This window comes from Elephas maximus, chromosome 5 (genome assembly GCF_024166365.1).
Source record: "Elephas maximus indicus isolate mEleMax1 chromosome 5, mEleMax1 primary haplotype, whole genome shotgun sequence".
NCBI lineage: Eukaryota > Metazoa > Chordata > Mammalia > Proboscidea > Elephantidae > Elephas > Elephas maximus.
Genome location: NC_064823.1, coordinates 81155752 through 81175553, shown reverse-complemented (window position 1 = coordinate 81175553; position 19802 = coordinate 81155752). Strand labels below are relative to the sequence as shown.

At 36.4% G+C, this 19802-nt stretch overlaps 1 protein-coding gene across 1 annotated transcript in view; it reads right to left on the bottom strand.

Annotated features, from left to right (window-relative positions):
* Window positions 1–2099: 2099 nt before the first annotated feature.
* Window positions 2100–19802, bottom strand: part of NUP54 (nucleoporin 54) — a 38967-nt gene continuing 21264 nt past the window's right edge. Inside the window, exons 9-12 of the mRNA XM_049885960.1 lie at window positions 12372–12479; window positions 4839–4958; window positions 4424–4534; window positions 2100–2857 (exon numbers count right to left, since the gene is read on the bottom strand). Coding sequence (XP_049741917.1) covers window positions 2729–2857; window positions 4424–4534; window positions 4839–4958; window positions 12372–12479 — 468 coding nt within the window. The 3' untranslated portion in view covers window positions 2100–2728. The remainder of the gene's footprint in view (window positions 2858–4423; window positions 4535–4838; window positions 4959–12371; window positions 12480–19802) is intronic.

The window sequence follows — 19802 nt, the reverse complement described above, 5'->3', positions numbered from 1 at the left end:
AGCAGCTTACAGTATTTCACATGCATAGTCTCTAACTTGAGTCTTGGAAGTTATCCAGTACTTTTTTTTTTTCCTGAGGTATTACAGTGGTTGAACAGAAACTGAATAAGTCATGGACTTTGTAATCAGCATTTTACACTTTGCCAGTATTTCAAACAGGATTTAAGGCCATTTTTAAAGATACCAAGAAACTAAATAAAATCTAAATTAGGTGTCAGGAGTTCAATGTGCTTGAATCCTACTTACCTTTCTTCACATTCAGAATTCCGAGTAATGGCAATCCACAAGCACTGTTAGCCAGTTGAGGACTAAATACAGAACTTCTGGTAAACTGTACTGGAGAATATAACTTGGTCCTAAGGCCAAAGTGGGTCTTTCTGACACCCAAATCTAGAACTTGGTTATCACTTGCTTGGAACATACATGTGATACAGCCTGAATCCAGTTATCTAACCAGCTACATCAGCAAGGACCAACTGCCCGCCTTACACTTGCAGTTACCAGTGAGATGGAAACCTAGGAGGCTAACTGGGCCTGTCTTTAAAAGGCAGACCCTGGGCCCTGTCAGTCTCTGGGTGCTGCAAACAGTTAATGACACTCAGCTGCTAACCAGAAGGTTGGAGGTTGCAGTCCACCCAGAGGCACATCTGAAGAAAGGCCTGGAGATCTACTTTGGAAAATCAGCCATCGAAAACCCTATGGAGCAGTTCTGCTGACACATGTGGGGTCACCATGAGTCAGAATTGACGCCACAGCAACAGGTATGTATGTGGGGTAGGGCTGGGGGCTGTCTAGGTGTATTTACTTCATAGAACTGGGAAGTGCAGGGATCTTAACAATATCAGAACACAAAAAATTAAAGTCTAAAGGAATGCGCATTGTATGCATGATTAATGATCTGCCCACCAGAGAACGTGGCCCAATGAGTAATTCTTATCAGTTAGCTCAACAACTCTTCCTGCTGTAGGAGCGTGTACGGAGGAAAGAAACACCTCCTTCCATATTCTGCTACGTGGATGAGGATGGACGTTCCTATCACCTGAGCCAAAGACAAAACGTGAACCAAGAGAGAACTTCCTCTCTCAACGCTGATGGAATTACAGCAGTGGGTAGGAAAATATGATGGAAGGGGGCAATGTGGAAGGTTGTATAACAAATTGCATGCCATGAATGTGGTAAAAGTGGTCATAAACTCCTAGCAGCTAAATTGGAAAAAAAAATCATCTTTAAGGTTCCCAGGCTCCTATACTGCTACCTAGTCTGCAGTGGGGGAAAAATTTCTTCAGCAGGTTCCTAAGAGGATGGACTCTGTAAATACAGTGAATCACACTCATCACTGTCTCCACAGTAAAATGGCAAGATTCATGGGGCTGTCTTTCTCATAACACTCTTCAATATAAGCCAAAGGATCAAACAGAAGTATGAAGTTAAAGTATTTCAAGAGGGGCCAGCTCATGCAGTTTATAGTAAAAACTGTTTAAGATAATTCGGTTGTTAAAGGATCACCATGTTACATTGTTTAAAAAAAAAAAAAAAACTCATTCCCACCAAGTCAATTCCAGCCCTAACTCATAGCCACCCTATGGGATAGAGTAGAACTGTCCCATAGGGTTTCTAAGAAGCAGCTGGTGGAGCTGAACTGCCGACCTTACGGTCAGCAGCTGAGCTCTCTCTTAACCATAATGTTGTCTAATTTAGATTTTTCTAGTGTTTTCAGATACTAATGATATATTAGAGAGTTCTTTTTTTTTTTGTATAGAGACCAAAGTTTATTAACTGTTACCAGGGGTGGGAGGGAATGGGAAAAGGAGGTTATTGCTTACGGAGTACTGAGTTTCAGTTTGCAGTGGTGGATAGAGAATTCTTCCTCCTAGATATCTGAAATAAGTTTTATATCAGCATTGACAAATATCCTTGGGAGGGAAAAATCTGGTTTAAAACAAGGAAAGACTAAGGTTCCTGAATTGTGATTATGACTTAGCGCTTGTGCAGATATAAATGGTCATTCTCCAGAAGCCAAATAAGCAAAACACCACACAGAACTTTATAAAATTAAAATCAAGAATTTATAAGGTTTCATCTTTAGAAATAAAAACATTTAAAAAAACAAAAAAGTTGCAAAAATGATAATTTTGTTATATCCTAATGTCTGTAAGTTCCAAATAAGTAAAATAATATAAAAATATATTTACACATCTTTATAGAACCGAAGAAAACCACATTAATCATTAAAGATTCTTGGATTTTCTTTACTCCTCCCACAGATGAATTCACAAATATAAAAACTGATGTACATTTACCCTCTGAAGTACAAGTCTCCAGCAGCCGAGTCATTATTTTGTATGTGCAAAGTAGACATTTTATATTTACTTGCTATGGAAAGCAGAGTACAGGCTCAATGGAGAATAATCTTTAAACACTGATTATTTTTAAAGAACAATGCTGTTGTAAAAATGTACAATAGTACATATACTTCTGGGAATTTTGTACTTTTTTTTTTAAAGTAAATACAGCTTTTAGGTATAAATCTTTCAAAGGCTATCTTTGAACAGCTGTGAGATGACAATGTTATTTCAGATTTGATGAAAAAAAATCTGTCAGTAACCTTCTCAGAAACCAAGCCAGGAGAGGGTTGTTTTCTTTTTTCTCCACATAGGCAGTTCTCAAGGAGGACCTGAGGCAGTCAGAGGATGCACTTCATAAACCTCTAATACAAGGTAGTGAACTGTCAACTGAAGATACCACCTCTGATGTGGATGGTTTCATTCAGTCCATGTTCCACCAACTTTATATCTTCTAGATCATCTTTTATGATGCTAATCAGGTGGCTAAGGCCTTCCTGCTGTTGTTTCAAATGCTGGAATGAATGAAAGGAAAACATCTTTAATGTACTGAACTGTAAGCTACCCACAGGAAAGGACTTTTTCATTATTTTACTAGCAGTACATTACCTAGTAACTGTGCTCTGTATATAGTGGACACACATATGTATTTAAACATTTATACTATGTCTTTTGCTAATAAAACCTTTACGAGACCTATAGTAAAAGACAGACTCTGAAGAGCAAATATATAATGAACAATAGTTTCAACTGCAGTTTTATAGATGACGCAGATTTTTTTAGACAGCCATCCTGATAACCTTTGATTAAAAACAAGGGTATGATAATAAAACAATTCAAAAGGTATTCAAAATAATCACTTGAAAGTAACAAAATAATCACCTGAAAACTAACAATTTTCATGTTCTGAAGTACAAAGTATGTAGTGATGGCAATGTTGATGACAACAACAGTTGCTAACATTTGTAACAGTCCTTTCCATGTGTTAGGGCCCTGTTTTACCAGCTTCACAGGTGATTAACTCATTAAAATCCTTCTAAGCACCCTTTGGGGTATATTATCATCTCCACTTTACAGATAAGGAAACTGAGACACAAGTAAGTCACCTGCCCAAGGTTACAAACTAGTAGGTGGTGAGCCAGGATTCAATCCCAAAGCCATATACTGCTTTTCATCACTTTAGAAAGGTAGGTATTCATACTACTGCCAAATTTACTACAGTTTTCACACAAACTCTTCAATATAGCTCTTTCTTATATTTTGCTAGATTCTTTTGTTAATTTTTCTGAAAATGTTTAAAATGGCATATAATCAAGTGTATGTATGCTTTCTAAGAACCTGAGAGCCAAATTTGTTTATGAGACATTAAACAGCAATATCCATCCTAAAGCATGCAATAAAATTGGATTTGTAGATGTAGCATTTATAATGAAAAGGCTGGCAGTTTAAGCCCTTCTCACCCCACCCCACCCGTCAGCTTTTCTGGAGAAAACCTGTTGGTCTGCTCCTGTAAAGATTATAGCCTAGAAACCTTATGGGGCAGTTCTATTCTGTCACAGGGGGGTTACTACGAGTCAAAAATCAACTCAGAGGCACCGAACAAAATCCTCAGGGCTATGCTGACAATCCTAACATGTTCCACAGAGTTTACTATCTTAGTATATTTTCTTTCAACACAATCAATGGTTAGACAGCTTTCACTTAAACAATATGTATTTATACCAATAAACATAAATTAGAACAGTGCTTCCCAACCCTTTTCATATGAAGTTGCCTTAGAGACAAGTGGTTAGGGGTTCTGGCCACCCCATACTCCCACCCAGCTGCCCGGAGGGCCGAGGGGATCAAAGTCTCAACATATTTATAACCCCCATATTGCATACACACCACTCTCTGATCCTGACATCCGCAGGTTCTGTAATTTGACGGAGGTCCTGAGATTTTGCATTTCTAATGAGCTCCCAGGTGATGCTACTGCTGCTGTCATGGGCTACACTGAGTAGTAGAGGTCTAGAGAACTTTGGTGCCTTTGCTACCTCTAATTTCACCTTTTAAAATGTGCACCTTGGTACAACATTTACCTGCTTGATTTCTCGTAGCAGATCTGCATCTACGTAATACCTTTCTTCAGATTTGACTGCTCCAAAATGATTCTGCATCCTGATTTGGGACATCAATTCATTTAGTCGGCCCTAAAAACAAGACTGAGTTAAATCACAACTGCTAACAACAGCAACCAAGCCTGCAAGAAAATGTTTTCTCTTCTAAAAGGACAGTTGCTATATTAAAAAAACTCACATCTCCCTCTGTACATTATTTGAAACATCTACAGACTGAAAACACCCTGATTAAAAGTTTAGAAAGGAAATTTTGATCAAAGAGAACAAATACTTAATAAAAACAATTATGCAAAATTTCTTTCTGAAGGCTACTCAACATTTTTATGCCAATCCACCTGAAACATATTCTAGCTTTATGGTCTTATTGAGCGCTCACCTTGAACTGAGTAGGGGCATTTAGTTCACATTGAATTGTATCTAATTGAACTCGCAACTGCTCTTCATCTGCCTGGATGGCATAACCACTCTTCCTCTGAATTTCCTGTTTTATTAGGACCTATGCAAAGAAAAAAAAAAAAATTTTTTTTTTAATGCAAAGAAAATCCAGTAATATCAATTATCATCTCTTTTCAATTACGTAATTTTTTTTACAATCAGTTGTTGAAAGAAATCAGCTGGATATTACATGAACACTCAATACAGTAGGGCTTATTAACAGTTCAACATTTGAATTGTCAATTTTAATTAGACAAGTTACTGAGTGACACTTTTTTAAATTATGGTATTTTTATAGCTTAAAAAATAGGCAACATAATACCAGTTTTAGACATTTACAGCTTTTCAAAATTAAACGTTCTTTATATATAAACATGACCTATAATTTTTAATTTTTTTTTAATTGATTTTCTTTGATTTTTTTCAAATTACAAAAGCAGTATGTGCTTGTGGAGAAACAATACAATATGACCATATGTAAAGACACAGCAAATTCTCCCACCCTACTGAGACAGTGTTAACACACTGTTGCGCGTTCTTCTGTACTTTTTTCCTTGCTCGTACAAACCCGCCAGGCGCTCCTCGGAAACTCTATGGGGCAGTTCTACTCCGTCCTATAGGGTCGCTAGGAGTCGGAATCGACTCGACGGCACTGGGTTTTCTGGGTCATACAAATATATGGAAGCATATACACACATATGATCCAAAAGTGGCTTTTTTCCTATACTACTAAAATAATACTGTGCACATTATTCTACAGCTTTTTTTTTTTTTTTAACAATACATCAGGTGAGGTCAGCACAATGATCAATAAAGGCACGCTTGGCTCTGCTTCTCCCCAACTCCAGGCAACCCCTTGTTAGAAATCTAGTATAAATCCCTGTATACTTTTATTCATGGTTCTATAATCATATATTTTTTTCATGAACAAATACACATAACAAAGGTTTTTAGTCATCTAATTTTCAAAAAAATGGGATATACATTTCTCACTCAACAGTATGGTAATCTTTAAGATATTTTGCTCTAATTTTAATATGGCTGCATAATTTTTCATGCATTAACAGTTAATTTATTCAATCATTCCTCTATTGATGGGCATCCATTTTGTTTCTAGTTTAGGTACTATGAAAACTGCTGTAATAAACATCTTTGTATATGTATCTATTTTTACTTACTGGTAGAGATACCCAAGAATGAGACTTCTAGGCTTAAAAGTTTGTATGTGTTTTCAGTTCTAAAAGAAGCTGTTAGATTGCTTTCCCAAGAAATCCTAATGATTTAGGTTCACAAGCCACATGAGAAAGTCCTTTCTCCCACATTCCTGTCAGCAATGAGGTAGCTGCTTGTTTAAATTTTTGCCAATCTAATGAGTATAACAGGGTCTCACATTTTCCTGATTCTAAGTAAGTTAAAGGAGCATCTTTTTATGGTTAAGAACTCCTTGACATCTGGTCTTCTATAAACTGCCTTTACACATCCTTTGACCCTATTTCAATTAGGTTCTTGTCAAATTATAGGCTCTCTTTGTATACAATAAATATTGATGAACTGTGTTGTTCACAAATTTTTTCCTCCTGAAATCTTATCGCCTGACTATTGACAAACTTTTGCTACACAAAAACTTCTGTTTCTTATGTAACCAATTTCATTTTAGTTTCTAGTTTTCTGGTCTAAGGTCTCGCCAGCCCCTAGGTAATACATGTAGCCTTATAAATTTCCTGAGACTTAAGTCTTTAATCTACTCTATTTTTTGTATATGGTGTGATATCAGTACCAGTTTCTGCTGAGTTCATGGCAACCACATGTGTATCATAGAAGAACTCTGTTCACAGGGTTTTCAAGGGCTGATTTTCTGGAAGTAGATTGCCAGGCCTTTCTTCTGAGGCACCTCTGGTTGGACTCAAACCTTCAAACTTTTGATTTGTAGGCGAGGGCATTAACCCGATACAGTGGTCCAATTTTATTACAAATGGATAGCCAATTACCCCAGCATTATTTATTAAATAAACCCACTGAACTGAATACATTAAGTAACACTTTTGTCACATATTACATTTTTCTATTTCTGGATTTTTTATTCTATTCCAGGAATTTTTATGTCCAACCCTATGCCAGTACCACTTTGACTTGGTTACAGAAGCTTTTAAATAGGTTCTAAACTCTGGTAAAAGGCAGGTCTCTCTCTCTCTCTTTCTTTTTCACCCCATAAACTAGTCTCAAATACCTATATCCTTCTTATATAAACTTAAAAACTGTTTTACGCAATTAAAAAAAAAAAACTGGAATTTGTTTTTAACTTTCAGAAAATGGATATTTTTATATTAAGTCTTCTCATCTAAGAATACAGTTTGTGGTTCATCTGTCTTTGTATTTGAAAAGGCCTTATATCAGATTTTGTACTTTCCTCATCAATTTACTCCTAAGTATCTTAGTTTTGTCATAATAGTGAATCAAATTGTTTTACTATTTCCACTGATAACATAAAGTTGATTTTTGTAGATTTATCTTATATCCATTTACCTACATTGTCTTACTAATTCTATTAGTTTATTCCCTTTGTTTCCTAAGTACGTGATCATGTTATCAGCAAAAAAGAGAACCTTTAATCTCCTTTCCAATGTTTATTTAATTTCCTTGCCCATTATATTCATGAAAACCTCTAAGATTAACATTAATAATGATGATATTGGGTATCAGTAGTCTAGTTCTTGGCTGGATCCACTTTGCTAATGTTTCATTTAGAATTTCTGCATTTGTTGTGCTTTTTTTTTTTTTTGGTCAGATTTATTAAGGTATAATCCATATATAACAAAATTCACCCTTTTAGGTGTACAGTTCAATGTCTTGACAAATGCATTCAGTTATGTAACCACCACCACAATCAAAAAACAGAACATTTTTATCACCACAAAAAGTTAGTTCCCTAGTGTCTCTCATAGGTACTCACCCCTCTCTCCTCACTCCCATCTCCCGGCAACTACAGATATTGTCTGTATCTAACGTTTTGACTTTTCCAGACTGTCATATAAATGGAATCATGCCATATGTATGTGGTTCTTTTCAGTCTAGCTTCTTTAACTTAGCAAAATTTGCATCTCTAGCAGAGAATACCAGAAAGATGTTTACTTGTGTTATTACTGACTATGCAAAGGCATCCGCCTACATGGATCTTAACAAATTATGGATAACATTGTGAAGAATGGGAATTCCAGAACAGTTAATTGTGCTCATGCAGAACCTGTACATAGACCAAGAGGTAGTCATTTGAACAGAACAAGGTGATACTGCATGGTTTAAGATCAGGAAAGGTGTGCATCATGGTTGGATCCTTTTTACCATACTTATTCAATCTGTATGCAGAGCAAATAATTCAAGAAGCAGGACTAAAAGAGCAACAAAGGGCAGCATCAGGATTGGAGAAAGACTTATTAACAACCTGCGATATGCAGATAACACACCTTGCTTGCAGAAAGTGAAGAGGACTTGAAGCACTCACTGATGAAGATCAATGACTACAGCCTTCAGTATGGATTACACCTCAACATAAAGAAAACAAAAATTCTCACAACTAGACCAACAAGCTATATCATGATAAATGGAGAACAGACTGAAGTTGTCAAGGATTTCAGTTTACTTGGATCCACAATCAACACCCATGGAAGCAGCACTCAAAAAGTCAAACGACATATTGCATTGGGCAAATCTGCTGCAGTAAGACCTCTTTCAAGTGTTGAAAAGCAAAGATGTTGCTTTAAGGGCTAAGGTGCACCTGACCCAAGCCATGGTGTTTTCAGTCCCCTGATATGTATGCAAAAGCTGGACAATGAATATGGAAGACCAAAGAAAAACTGATGCCTTTGAATTACGGTGTTGGTGAAGAATACTGTATATACACCATGGACTGCCAGAAGAACAAACAAATCTGTCTTGGAAGAAGTACAGCCAGAATCCTCCTTAGAGGTGAGGATGGCAAGACTCAGTCTCACACACTTTGAACATGTATCATGAGGGACCAGTCCCTGGAGGACATCACGCTTGGTAAACTAGAGGGTCAGTGAAAAAGTGGAAGACCCTCAATGAAATGAATGGATTGACACAGTGGCTGCAACGACGGGATGCAGCAATGACTGTGAGGATGGTGCCGAACCGGACAGTGTTTTGTTGTACGTATGGTTGACAAGAGTTGGAACCAACTCAATGGCACCTAACGACAAGAACATATTTACTAGAAACATCTGTCTATAAATTTCTGGGAGGGTACTAAAAACAAATGGAGAAGTGAAATGGTGTAGCTTTTGGAGAATACTTTGGCAGTTCCTCAAAAAGTGAAACATAGAGTTACCATATGATGCACGAATTTCACTCCTAGGATTACATCCAAGAGAAATGAAAGCATACATCCACACAAAGACTTGTACACAAATGTTCATACCTGCAGCTTTTTTTATAATAACCAAAAACAGGAAACAACCAAAATTCCCATCAACTGAATAAATAAATTGTGGTACATCCATACAATGGAATATTTTTTCTCAATAAAAAAGAATGAAGTATTAAAACAAGGTAAAATATGGATGGCCTTGAAAACATGCTAAGTGAAAGAAACCAGTCACAAAAGACCATATATTGTATAATTCCATTCATATAAAATGTCCAGAATAGACAAATCCATAGAAACAAACCGGTTGTCTAGGGCTGGAGGGGTTTGAGTGAATTGGGGAGTGGCTGTTAATGGGTACAAGGTTTCTTCTTGGAGTAAGGAAAACGTTCTAAAATTGAGTGGTAATGGTTGCACAACTCTGTGAATATACTAAAATGACTGAATTATGCATTTTAAATAAATAAATTTTATGGTATGTGAATGGTATCTTAGTAAGGCTGTTCAAAAAAAAACAAATGGAGCCTTCTATATTTTTCCTTTCGTCTGGAATAATTAAAATAACATTGGAATTAGTTCTCTTAAGAGGTTACACAGAATTCAGCAATGAAACCATCCGGCCTCGGTGCCTTTTTCCATGTTGGTATCTTATGTTTCTATGGTACCTGTCTATTTAAATTTTTTCTTCTTCTCAGATTAGTTTTGGTAATTTTTATTTCACTAGAACATCATCCATTTCCTCTAGGTTCCATATTTGTTGCCATGAATTGCATATAGCATTCTCTTCTGTACATCTGTGGTAATGTCTCCTTTCTCATTAATTTTTCATATTTTGCTCTTTTTCGTTAATCAGGCTTATTTGGTATTTAGCCATTTTAATGGTCTTTTTAAAAAAATGGCCTTTACAATTTATTCTCTTAGGTTTTTTTTTTTTTTTTTTCTGCTTCATTCATTTCACTTTTATCTTTATTTCTCATTAGTTTCTTTTGGCTTATCTTGAGAGTCTTTCCCTAATTTCTTAGGATAAGTACTAAGTTCCTTTATGTTTTGCCTTTCCATTTTAAAAATGAAGACTTTTTAAGACTGTACAATTTCCTCTCAGTATAGCTTTTGTTGTGTCCCATTGGTTCTGATATGTAATGTTCCTATTTTCAGCACAGTCTAATTTCAGTTTTGGTTGGTATTCATTCTTTTATTTTCTCTTTTTAGTATGGAAGTTCTAGTGTCTTTTTTCATCCATTAATGGTTACCCTCTCTTTTCTGGCACTCAAAATCAGGTATCAATTTTTTCTACTATTTTACGAAAATCAGGCATCAGTGATCTCATATATGCTTTCCTTACACCAAGATGTTTTATTTCTTCACTGCTTCCCTCCACCCCCTCAATAAGAACTTTATTTTTATGTTTCTCACTCAACCTTGTGAGACCTCTCTTACAACCTGTAGGTTTTGTTGGCAAAGTACTTTTAGTTTCAGATTATTGTTTTCCTTTAAAAAAGATAAAAAAATAAAAAAGATTATTGTTTTCCTGTATCTTCTATTATAAAAGCTCATATTTAACACTTCCATTACACATGTAGTTTAATCATTATCCATTCAGATTTAAATACAGACAGCAAGGTGAACTGCTTACCATTTTCTCTCCTCTTCAACCTGCCCTAGCCTGAAGTCTCTAACTGATTTGTCCTTTGTCTGCAGTCCTTTCTTAGCATTTTCCTCAGAAAACATGGGTGATATAAACTTTGAACCTCTATATATCCACAAATATCTTCCTTTCACCTTAACAGATGAATGATCGCTCAATTTTGGTTTGGAATTCTTGGATTACAGCACTTATAGATGTATTCCATTATCTTCTCATCTTCAACACCAGGATACAGAAGTCTGATGCAGATCTGATTATTCCTAACATATAAGTTGATCTTCCTGCCTGAAAACTCTATTTTCAGAGTTCAGCAATTTCTTTTACCAGAATATAACTACATGTCTTTTCTCATTAATGCCACCTAGAACTCAATAAGCCCTTTCAATATACAGACTTGGGCTTTTCTTTGGCTTGGGGAAATCATGTTTAATACATTTTTAATTATGTTCCATTTTCTCCTTCTGGAACTCCTGTTATTCACATACTAGATCTCCTTGATCTAAACTCCGTATCAGAGATCTGTTCCCTTATTTCTTTGTATCTATTCTTCCACTTGATCTTCCCAGTCACTTATTTAATTCATAAGAGTAACCACCCTCTTCAATTTCTACCAATTTTTGTTTGAAAAATCTGTTTTAAGTTCCACAAAGTATTTTTCATTGTTGTACAGTAGCTCCAATTATTATTTTTTTGTTCAAGACATTAACTGACTTTTGCAGCAGCTCCACTTTGTTAGGAGCCTGTTTCAACTGTTCCTCTTTCTGGTCAAAGAGAATACTTGCAGATTACTTACTAATTACAAGGGGAAAAATACACCTTTACAAAGAAGAGATCTGGCAATTATTGCTCTAATCAAGTCATCAAACTGAGCACTCTTGATAGTGGAATATCCTAAAATTATGTGCCTTCTGATGTGATGCAATATAAAATATATATTACTACTCGTGAAGTATTCCTGCCAAAAATGTTTCATCTGAATCTTTCATACCTGTAAACTTCATTTCTAGTTTATGGAAAAATGTTCCCCACTTACAGGGTATGGAGGAAAAAACTTAAAAGACACCTTGAAGAAAGAATCAGACAAATCGACACTGTGTAAGAAAACTGGCCTAGACTCTTGAAAATGTGAGTGACATTAAAAAAAAGGGGGGGATGGGGGGGCTGGACTATTCTAGCTTTAAAAATACTAAATAACATAAAACCCAATGAACCTTGGTTAGATTATTAGAAAAAAAAACAAGAAAATTATAAAAGACAATTTGAGACAACTGGGAAAATCTGAATAAGGACTGGATATCAGATATTCAATTATGAGGTGTCAACAATGTTTGAAACTTAACTTTCAAAAGATATAGCAAAAAGAGGAAAAAACAATGTGGCAAAATGTTAACTCTCTAGATCTGAAAATTTTTAAAATAAACTTTGAGGAAAAAAATCCAAATTATTACCTGTAAAGTTCTGTGGGAAAGATCCATGAGTTTCCTTTTGTACTGTGCAATTTTGGCCATAGTTGTAGTTTGATTCTTCTGTAACTCACTAATATCTTCTGATATGATCTGTTAAAAAAAATTTTCTGAGGTAAATCAAATACAGAGATCATAAGTATTTATCGCATACGCCAATATACAAATTACCTATATACAAATAAACCTTTCCTAGCTCTGTTGTTGTGAGGTGCCATTGAGTAGATCCTGACTCATGGCAACCCCATGTGACAGAGCAGAACTGCCCCCACAGGGCTTTCTTGGCTGTATATATTTACAGAAGCAGATCGCCAGGTCTTTCTCCTGTGGAGCTGCTGGGTAAGTCTGAACTGCCAGCCTTTCAGTTAGCAGTCTAGCACTTAACTGTTTGCGCCACCATGTCTCCTTTTACCTAATTCTAAGGTAAGGTAATGCTACAGTTCATATATCTGAAAATATAAACTCTTCTCTCTATATTTCTTCCCCTTTTATATATCCAAAAATTAGAAAAGTACCAATTAAAGATGTCTTTAGAGCTCCAGGAAATTTAGTGATAAGGCAAATGTATAGAAAAATAAGGCATATATTTCAGAAATAATTAAGAAGTTTGAAAAAATGTATTATGGAATAGAGCACCAATCAGGCTGTGAAGGGAAAAAAATTAAAATCTGTAAGATGATATCCAGGAGGGGTCTTAACAATTAGCCTTGAATCTAACTACTGCCACAAGTATGGTTCAACATTAACTGCTATAAAATACTTGGAAGGAATGACCAAAGTGAAGAGGGAAGGGAAGGATATTAATTACACAACCCAATACATTATTATGCCTCTGGATCCTTGCTTATGCTCTTTGCTTGGCCTGAAATCTCACTTATAGTCTGAACATTAAAGGGTCAGTTAAAACACTACCATTTCATTAAGGCGTCCCAATCAGAATTGATTGCATAATTGTCCCTATAATAATTAATCATTCTATGCCATTGGCTTATATGGAGATGCTGTAAGAAAGGGGATAAAGATTGTGCAAGGCATTTTAGCATGTCTGTCTGCCCATATCACCTTTTTTTTATTTTTATTGCGCTTTAAGTGAAAGTTCACAAACCAAGTCAGTCTCTCACACAAAAACTTACATACACCTTGCTACATACTCCCAACTGCTCTCCCTCCAGTGAGACAGCCTGCTACCTCCCTCCAACTCTCTATTCGTGTCCATTTGGCCAGCTTCTAACCCCCTCTACCCTCTCACCTCCCCTCCAGGGAGGAGATGCCAACATAGTCTCAAGTGTCCACCTGATCCAAGAAGCTCACTCCTCACCAGCATCCCTCTCCATCCCATTGTCCAGTCCAATCCATGTCTGAAGAGTTGGCTTTGGGAATGGTTCTGTTCTGGGGCAGCAGAAGGTCTGGGGGCCATGACCACCGGGGTCCTTCTAGTCTCAGTCAGACCATTAAGTCTGGTCTTATGAGAATTTGGGATCTGCATTCCACTGCTCTCCTGCTCCCTCAGGGGTTCTCTGTTGTGTTCCCTGTCAGGGCAGTCATCAGTTGTAGCCGGGCACCATCTAGTTCTTCCGGTCTCAGGATGATGTAGTCTCTGGTTCATGTGGCCCCTTCTGTATCTTGGGCTCGTAATTACCTTGTGTCCTTGGTGTTCTTCATTCTCCTTTGGTCCAGGTGGGTTGAGACCAACTGATGCATCTTAGATGGCTGCTTGCTAGCATTTAAGACCCCAGATGCCATTCTCCAAAGTGGGATGCAGAATGTTTTCTTAATAGAGTTTATTATGTCAATTGACTTAGATGTCCCCTGAAACCATGGTCCCCAAACCGCTGACCCTGCTATGCTGGCCTTCAAAGCATTCAGTTTATTCAGGAAACTTCTTTGCTTTTGGTTTCTGTATCACCTTTTAAGGAAACTTTCCCACTCCAGGCCATGCTGAAGTGACAAAATTAGGTGGTCCTGTTTTATATACCCTTTCCTATCCTGGTTTTGAAAATTCTGCAGGACTTCCAAACACAAGATTAATTATAATGCCATCCTATATCAGGAATAATTTAAAAATAGAAATGTTACCATTCACAGTATTGAGAAACACAATCTAAAAATGTACCCAAGAAAGAATGCACAGGATTTTTATACAGAATATTTTTAAACTATTTCAAAAGACAAAAGACTCAAATGATTGAAGAGGTATACCATGCTCATGGATGAAATGATTTAACATAATTAAAATTCAATTCTCCACAAATTATATATTTAATGGAATTTCAACTATACTTCAAGCATTTAGACAAATGGACTCTAAAACTGCAGTGGAAGAATAAAGATCCACGAAGAGCTAAGAAAACTTTGAAAATAACAGGAAAGGTTAGAGAGTCACTCTACGAGATATTAAGATATGTTACCAAGGACATCAGAGTAAATAGAAAAAACAACAACAAAAAACCAATGTGGAACTGGTATAAAAACAGACCAATCTGCCAATGACACATAAGAGCGTGTCTAGAAACAGACCATGCATTTATGGAAAAGTGTTATACAATACAAATGCTTTGATAAGTCAGTAGGAAAAATATAAAATTTTTATGAATGATATTGGGAAAAATAAAGTTGGACTGATATCACATATAACAGACTAAGGTGAAAAGTGACTGATATCACATATAATAGACTAAGAACAAAAGACCTAAATGTGAAAGGCTGGGCTTTAAAACATTAGAAATAAATGTAGGATAGTATGTTTTAGACTTTGAGGGTGAAGGGTGATTTCTCAATAACATTAAATGTACAGCAAGATACAGCAAAGCAGCGTAAATAAAGCCCCCAGCCTTCTAGTTAGAAAACCAACAAGGAAAGCCCAGGAAATGGAAGGTACTGGGGAGACTGCAAAGAGGGAGGAGCTCTAGAAAGTGACCTCATAAAATTGACTATGAACCTGTGGCCTCAGGACCTGCTCATGGGTAGGTCTGACCCTAAACAGCACAGCAAAACTTTGAGCACTGCACTACTCGATAGACCAATGCCCAGGTCTCAGACTGGCCACTGGGTGGTACATACATAGTACAGATCTGAACAGACTGCAAAGGCTTTGAACGGATATTGAAATCACCAACCATCGAAAGCTAGATGGAACCTGGGGACTAAACCCAAAATCTCAGCAAAGAAATGGAATTAAAAAAAAGGAACCTGGGGACTAAACCCAAAATCTCAGCAAAGAAATGGAATATAGATGGGGTAATATAAATGCAGGGATAGATATGTAGATCAGTGGAACAGAAGGCAGTCCAGAAATAGACCCACATGAATATGGCCAATCGATTTTTTTTTTTTACTATGGTAAATATATATGTAACAAAACATATATTGATTTTTGACAAAGGTTCAAAGGCAATTCAATGGAGTAAAGACAGTCTTCTCAATAAATGGTGTTGGAACAATAAAAGAAAATGAACCTTCACCTAATCTCATAACACATATAAAAAGTAACTCAAAATGGATTATAGAACTAAATTTAAATGTACAACTATGAAACTTCTAGAAGAAAAACAGGATAAAATCTTTGTGACCTTAGGTTATACAAAGAATTCTTGGCCATGACACCATAAAAGAAAATAGTGATAAACTGGACTTCATCAAAACTTAAAACTTTTGCTCTGAGAAAGCCACTGTTAAGAGAATGAAAGATAAGCTACCGAGTAGGAGGAAATATTTGAAAAGTAGGTATGGACAAAGAACTTGTTTCCAGAATATACAAAGAACTCTTAAAACCTAACACTAAGAAAACAAAAAAAATCAATTAAAAAGTGAGCAAAAGAACTGAACAGACACTTCACCAAAGATAAATGGATGACAAATATACACATGAAAAGATGTTCAACTTCATTGGCCATGAGAGAAATGCAAATTAAAACCAAAGAAGGCTAGTACTACACAGCTATTAGAATGACTAAAATAATATTGATAATACCAAGGGCTGGCAAGGATGCAGAGTAAAAGTAACTCTCATATAATGCCAGTGGGAATTCAAAATAGAACAGCCACTCTAGAAAATATTTTGGCAGTTTCTTAGAAAGTTAAACATATATTTACCATATAACCCAGCAGTCCTACTCCTAGAAATTTACCCAAGTGAACTGAAAGTCTATGTTCACACAAAAACCTGTACAAGAATGTTTATAGTAGTTCTATTCATAATGCCAATAACTGGAAACAATCTTACTGCCTATCAATGAGTGAACAGATAAAACTGTGGTAAATCCATACAATGGAATACTCAACAAGTCTGAATCAACTGAATGGGCAAAGGGTTTGGTTTTTTTGGTTCAATCTGGATACACAAAACAATTTTGACGAATATCAAAGGCATTATGTTGAGGGAAAGAAGCCAGTTTCAAAAAGGTTACAAATGGTTTAATTCTATTTAAATGACATTCTCAAAAAGACAAAAGAATAGTGAGGGAGAACAGATCAGTGGTTGACAGGGATTGGAGTAGGATGAGAGTATGACTACAAAGGGATAGAGACAGCGTGAGGGAATTTTGGGGTAATGGAACTGCTCTGTATCTGACTGTGGTAGTCATGAATGTATACATGTGTTAAAATTGATAGAACTGCATATCAAAAAAAATAAATTTTTTTGTATGTATGTTTTATAAAATAAAAGCCTTACAGAAAAGTTATGAGCAGGAGATGCAATAAAGGATAAATTCCAGTGTCTAACAAGTATCATGAAGAAATGCTCAATCTTATCAGTAATCAGAAAAATCATTTACAAATTTAAGCAAAATAAACAAGGTACTTCTTTATATTAATAAGGTAAAAATTAGAGAGTTGGACAACACTAAGTGTTGGTAAAGATAATAGGAAAACAGGAACAGTCAGGCACTGCTGACAAGTAAAAATTGGTAGAGCCATTCCAGAGAGCAATCTTGAAGGACTCTGTGAATTGGAGTGTGCATATGCCTCATTAACAACCTGTCATATGCAAGATGACATAACCTTGCTTTTTGAAAGTGAAGAGGACTTGAAGTACTTACTGATGCAGATCAAAGACTATAGCCTTCAGTATGGATTACACCTCAACACAAAGAAAAAAAATTCTCAAAACTAGACCAATATGCAACGACATCATGATAAACAAAACATTTAAGTTGTCAAAGATTGCATTTAACTTGGACCCACAATCAATGCCCATGGAAGCAGCAGACAAAAAATCAAAGGACATATTGCACTGGGCAAATATACTATAAAAGACCTCTGCAAAGTGTTAAAAAGCAAAGATGTCACTGACCCAAGCCATGGTGTTTTCAAGTGCCTCATATGCATGGGAAAACTGGACAATGAAAAAGGAAGACCTTTTGAATTATGGTATTGATGAAGAATACAGAATATACTACGGACTGCCAGAAGAACAAACAAATCTGTCTTGGAGGAAGCACAGGCAGAATGCTCCTTATACGCAACGGTGGCAAGATTTTGTCTCACGTACTTTGGACATATTATCGGGAGGGACCAATCCCTGCTCGGTAAAGTAGACAGTCAGCGAAAAAGAGCAAGACCCTCAATGAGATGGGCTGGCACAGTGGCTGCAATAATGGATTCAAACACACCTACTATTGTGAGGATGGTACAAGACTGGGAAACATTTTGTTCTTTATATATAACGTCACTACGCGTCAGAGCCGACTTGACAGCACCTAACAACAACATGCCCTCTAACCAAACAATCCCAATCTAAAGTACACACCCCAGCAAAACTCTCCCATGGGTCCATAAGGGGACAGAGATAAGAAAATTCATTCTAGAATTATTTGTGGTAAGGATGTTTGATGTAATGCAAATGCCCTTTACAAGGATAACAAAACGTGGTAGATGCAAATGATGGACTACCACTCAGCCATCAGAAGCAACATGGATACATCTTTCAAAAACATACCGTTATTGGACACTCCCCCAGAACCGATAGAGAGAAAAAGCTTTCTCCTAGAGCTGGCACCCTGAATTCAGACTTTGAGCCTCTAACACTGCAAGAGAATAAATTTCTGTTTGTTAAAGCCATCCACGTGTGGTATTTCTGTTATAGCAGCACTAGTAACTAAGGTAGCAACTTCCTATGAATTTACAATTATTTCAAAATAAAAAGTTAAAAAAAGATAAAAGTTAAAGAAAAACAAACTATTGATTATGAAGTCATGGTTTTTAATGTATACAGGAAGATTTAGAAATAATATAGATGCACACTTGTGTGTTTCCTAGCTTTGGTCCAGTGGGAGGGCCTAGCAGCAATGACATCCCAGTAGCAAGAAGCACACCAAGCACCCAGATCTTGTATTCTAAATACTCTTCTCCACAAAAAAGAGTCACAGAGTAAAGGCATGTTTTAGCAAGCCTAAGAGGCTTTCTATAATCTGGCTTCTGCCTATTTCACTGACTTTATCTCCTGTTCTATCCCATCATTCCCTGTTCTCCAATTCTAAGTATTTGCAGCTTCCCAAAACTCACCCTACTCTTTTATGCATATATACCTTTGTAACTGCTGATATTTTCCAGAAATGATGTATAAAAACCTCCCCACCTCCCACCGTCATATCGGCCAAACTACTGAGTCAACATCAAGATCCTTATTAAGCATCTCCTCGAAATCTTTCCCAGACACAATCCCTCCTTTAGGTTTTGTATTTACTTACCCAATACCTATAATTAATTATCTGAACTCTAACTAATCTCTTTACACAATTGTTTTTCCTACTAGACTATTAGCTAAAGAGTCTGTTTCATTCATCCCTGTATTTACAACATACTTAGGAAAATAAACCAAACCTACAGCCATCCAGTCAATTCTCACAGCGACCCTACAGGACAGAGTAGAACTGCCCACAGGGTTTCCAAGGCTGTAAATCCTTATGAAAGCAGACTGCCACATCTATCTCCAAGGAGCAGCTGGTGGGTTCGGACCATCAACCCTTTGGTTCACAGCTGAGCACTTTAACCACTATACCACCAGGGTTCCTTCCTACATACAATAGTTAAATATTTTCAGATGAATGAATAAACCAATAAATAGTATTGAATGTTCCAGAGAAAACAGGAAAAAATAACCAAAAGAAAAGGCTACTGAAATGCCAATTAGATCAAGTCACACAAAAAACAAGTTCACCAGCAATCAACGGTATACTAAAGAAGATAATAAAATCTTAACCTGCAGAAACAGAAGTATGGTATTAGGATAAAGAGAAGTAATAGCACAATTGAAGAAATTTGGTTGTACCCCATTTATATAGTACCGTGATGCTGACAAGTGCCTATGAACAGATGAATGGATAATACACACATACAACATAAACTATGTAACTATAAAGAATAATGAGTCCGTGAAACATAACATGGATGAAACTGGAGGACATTCTGCCGAAT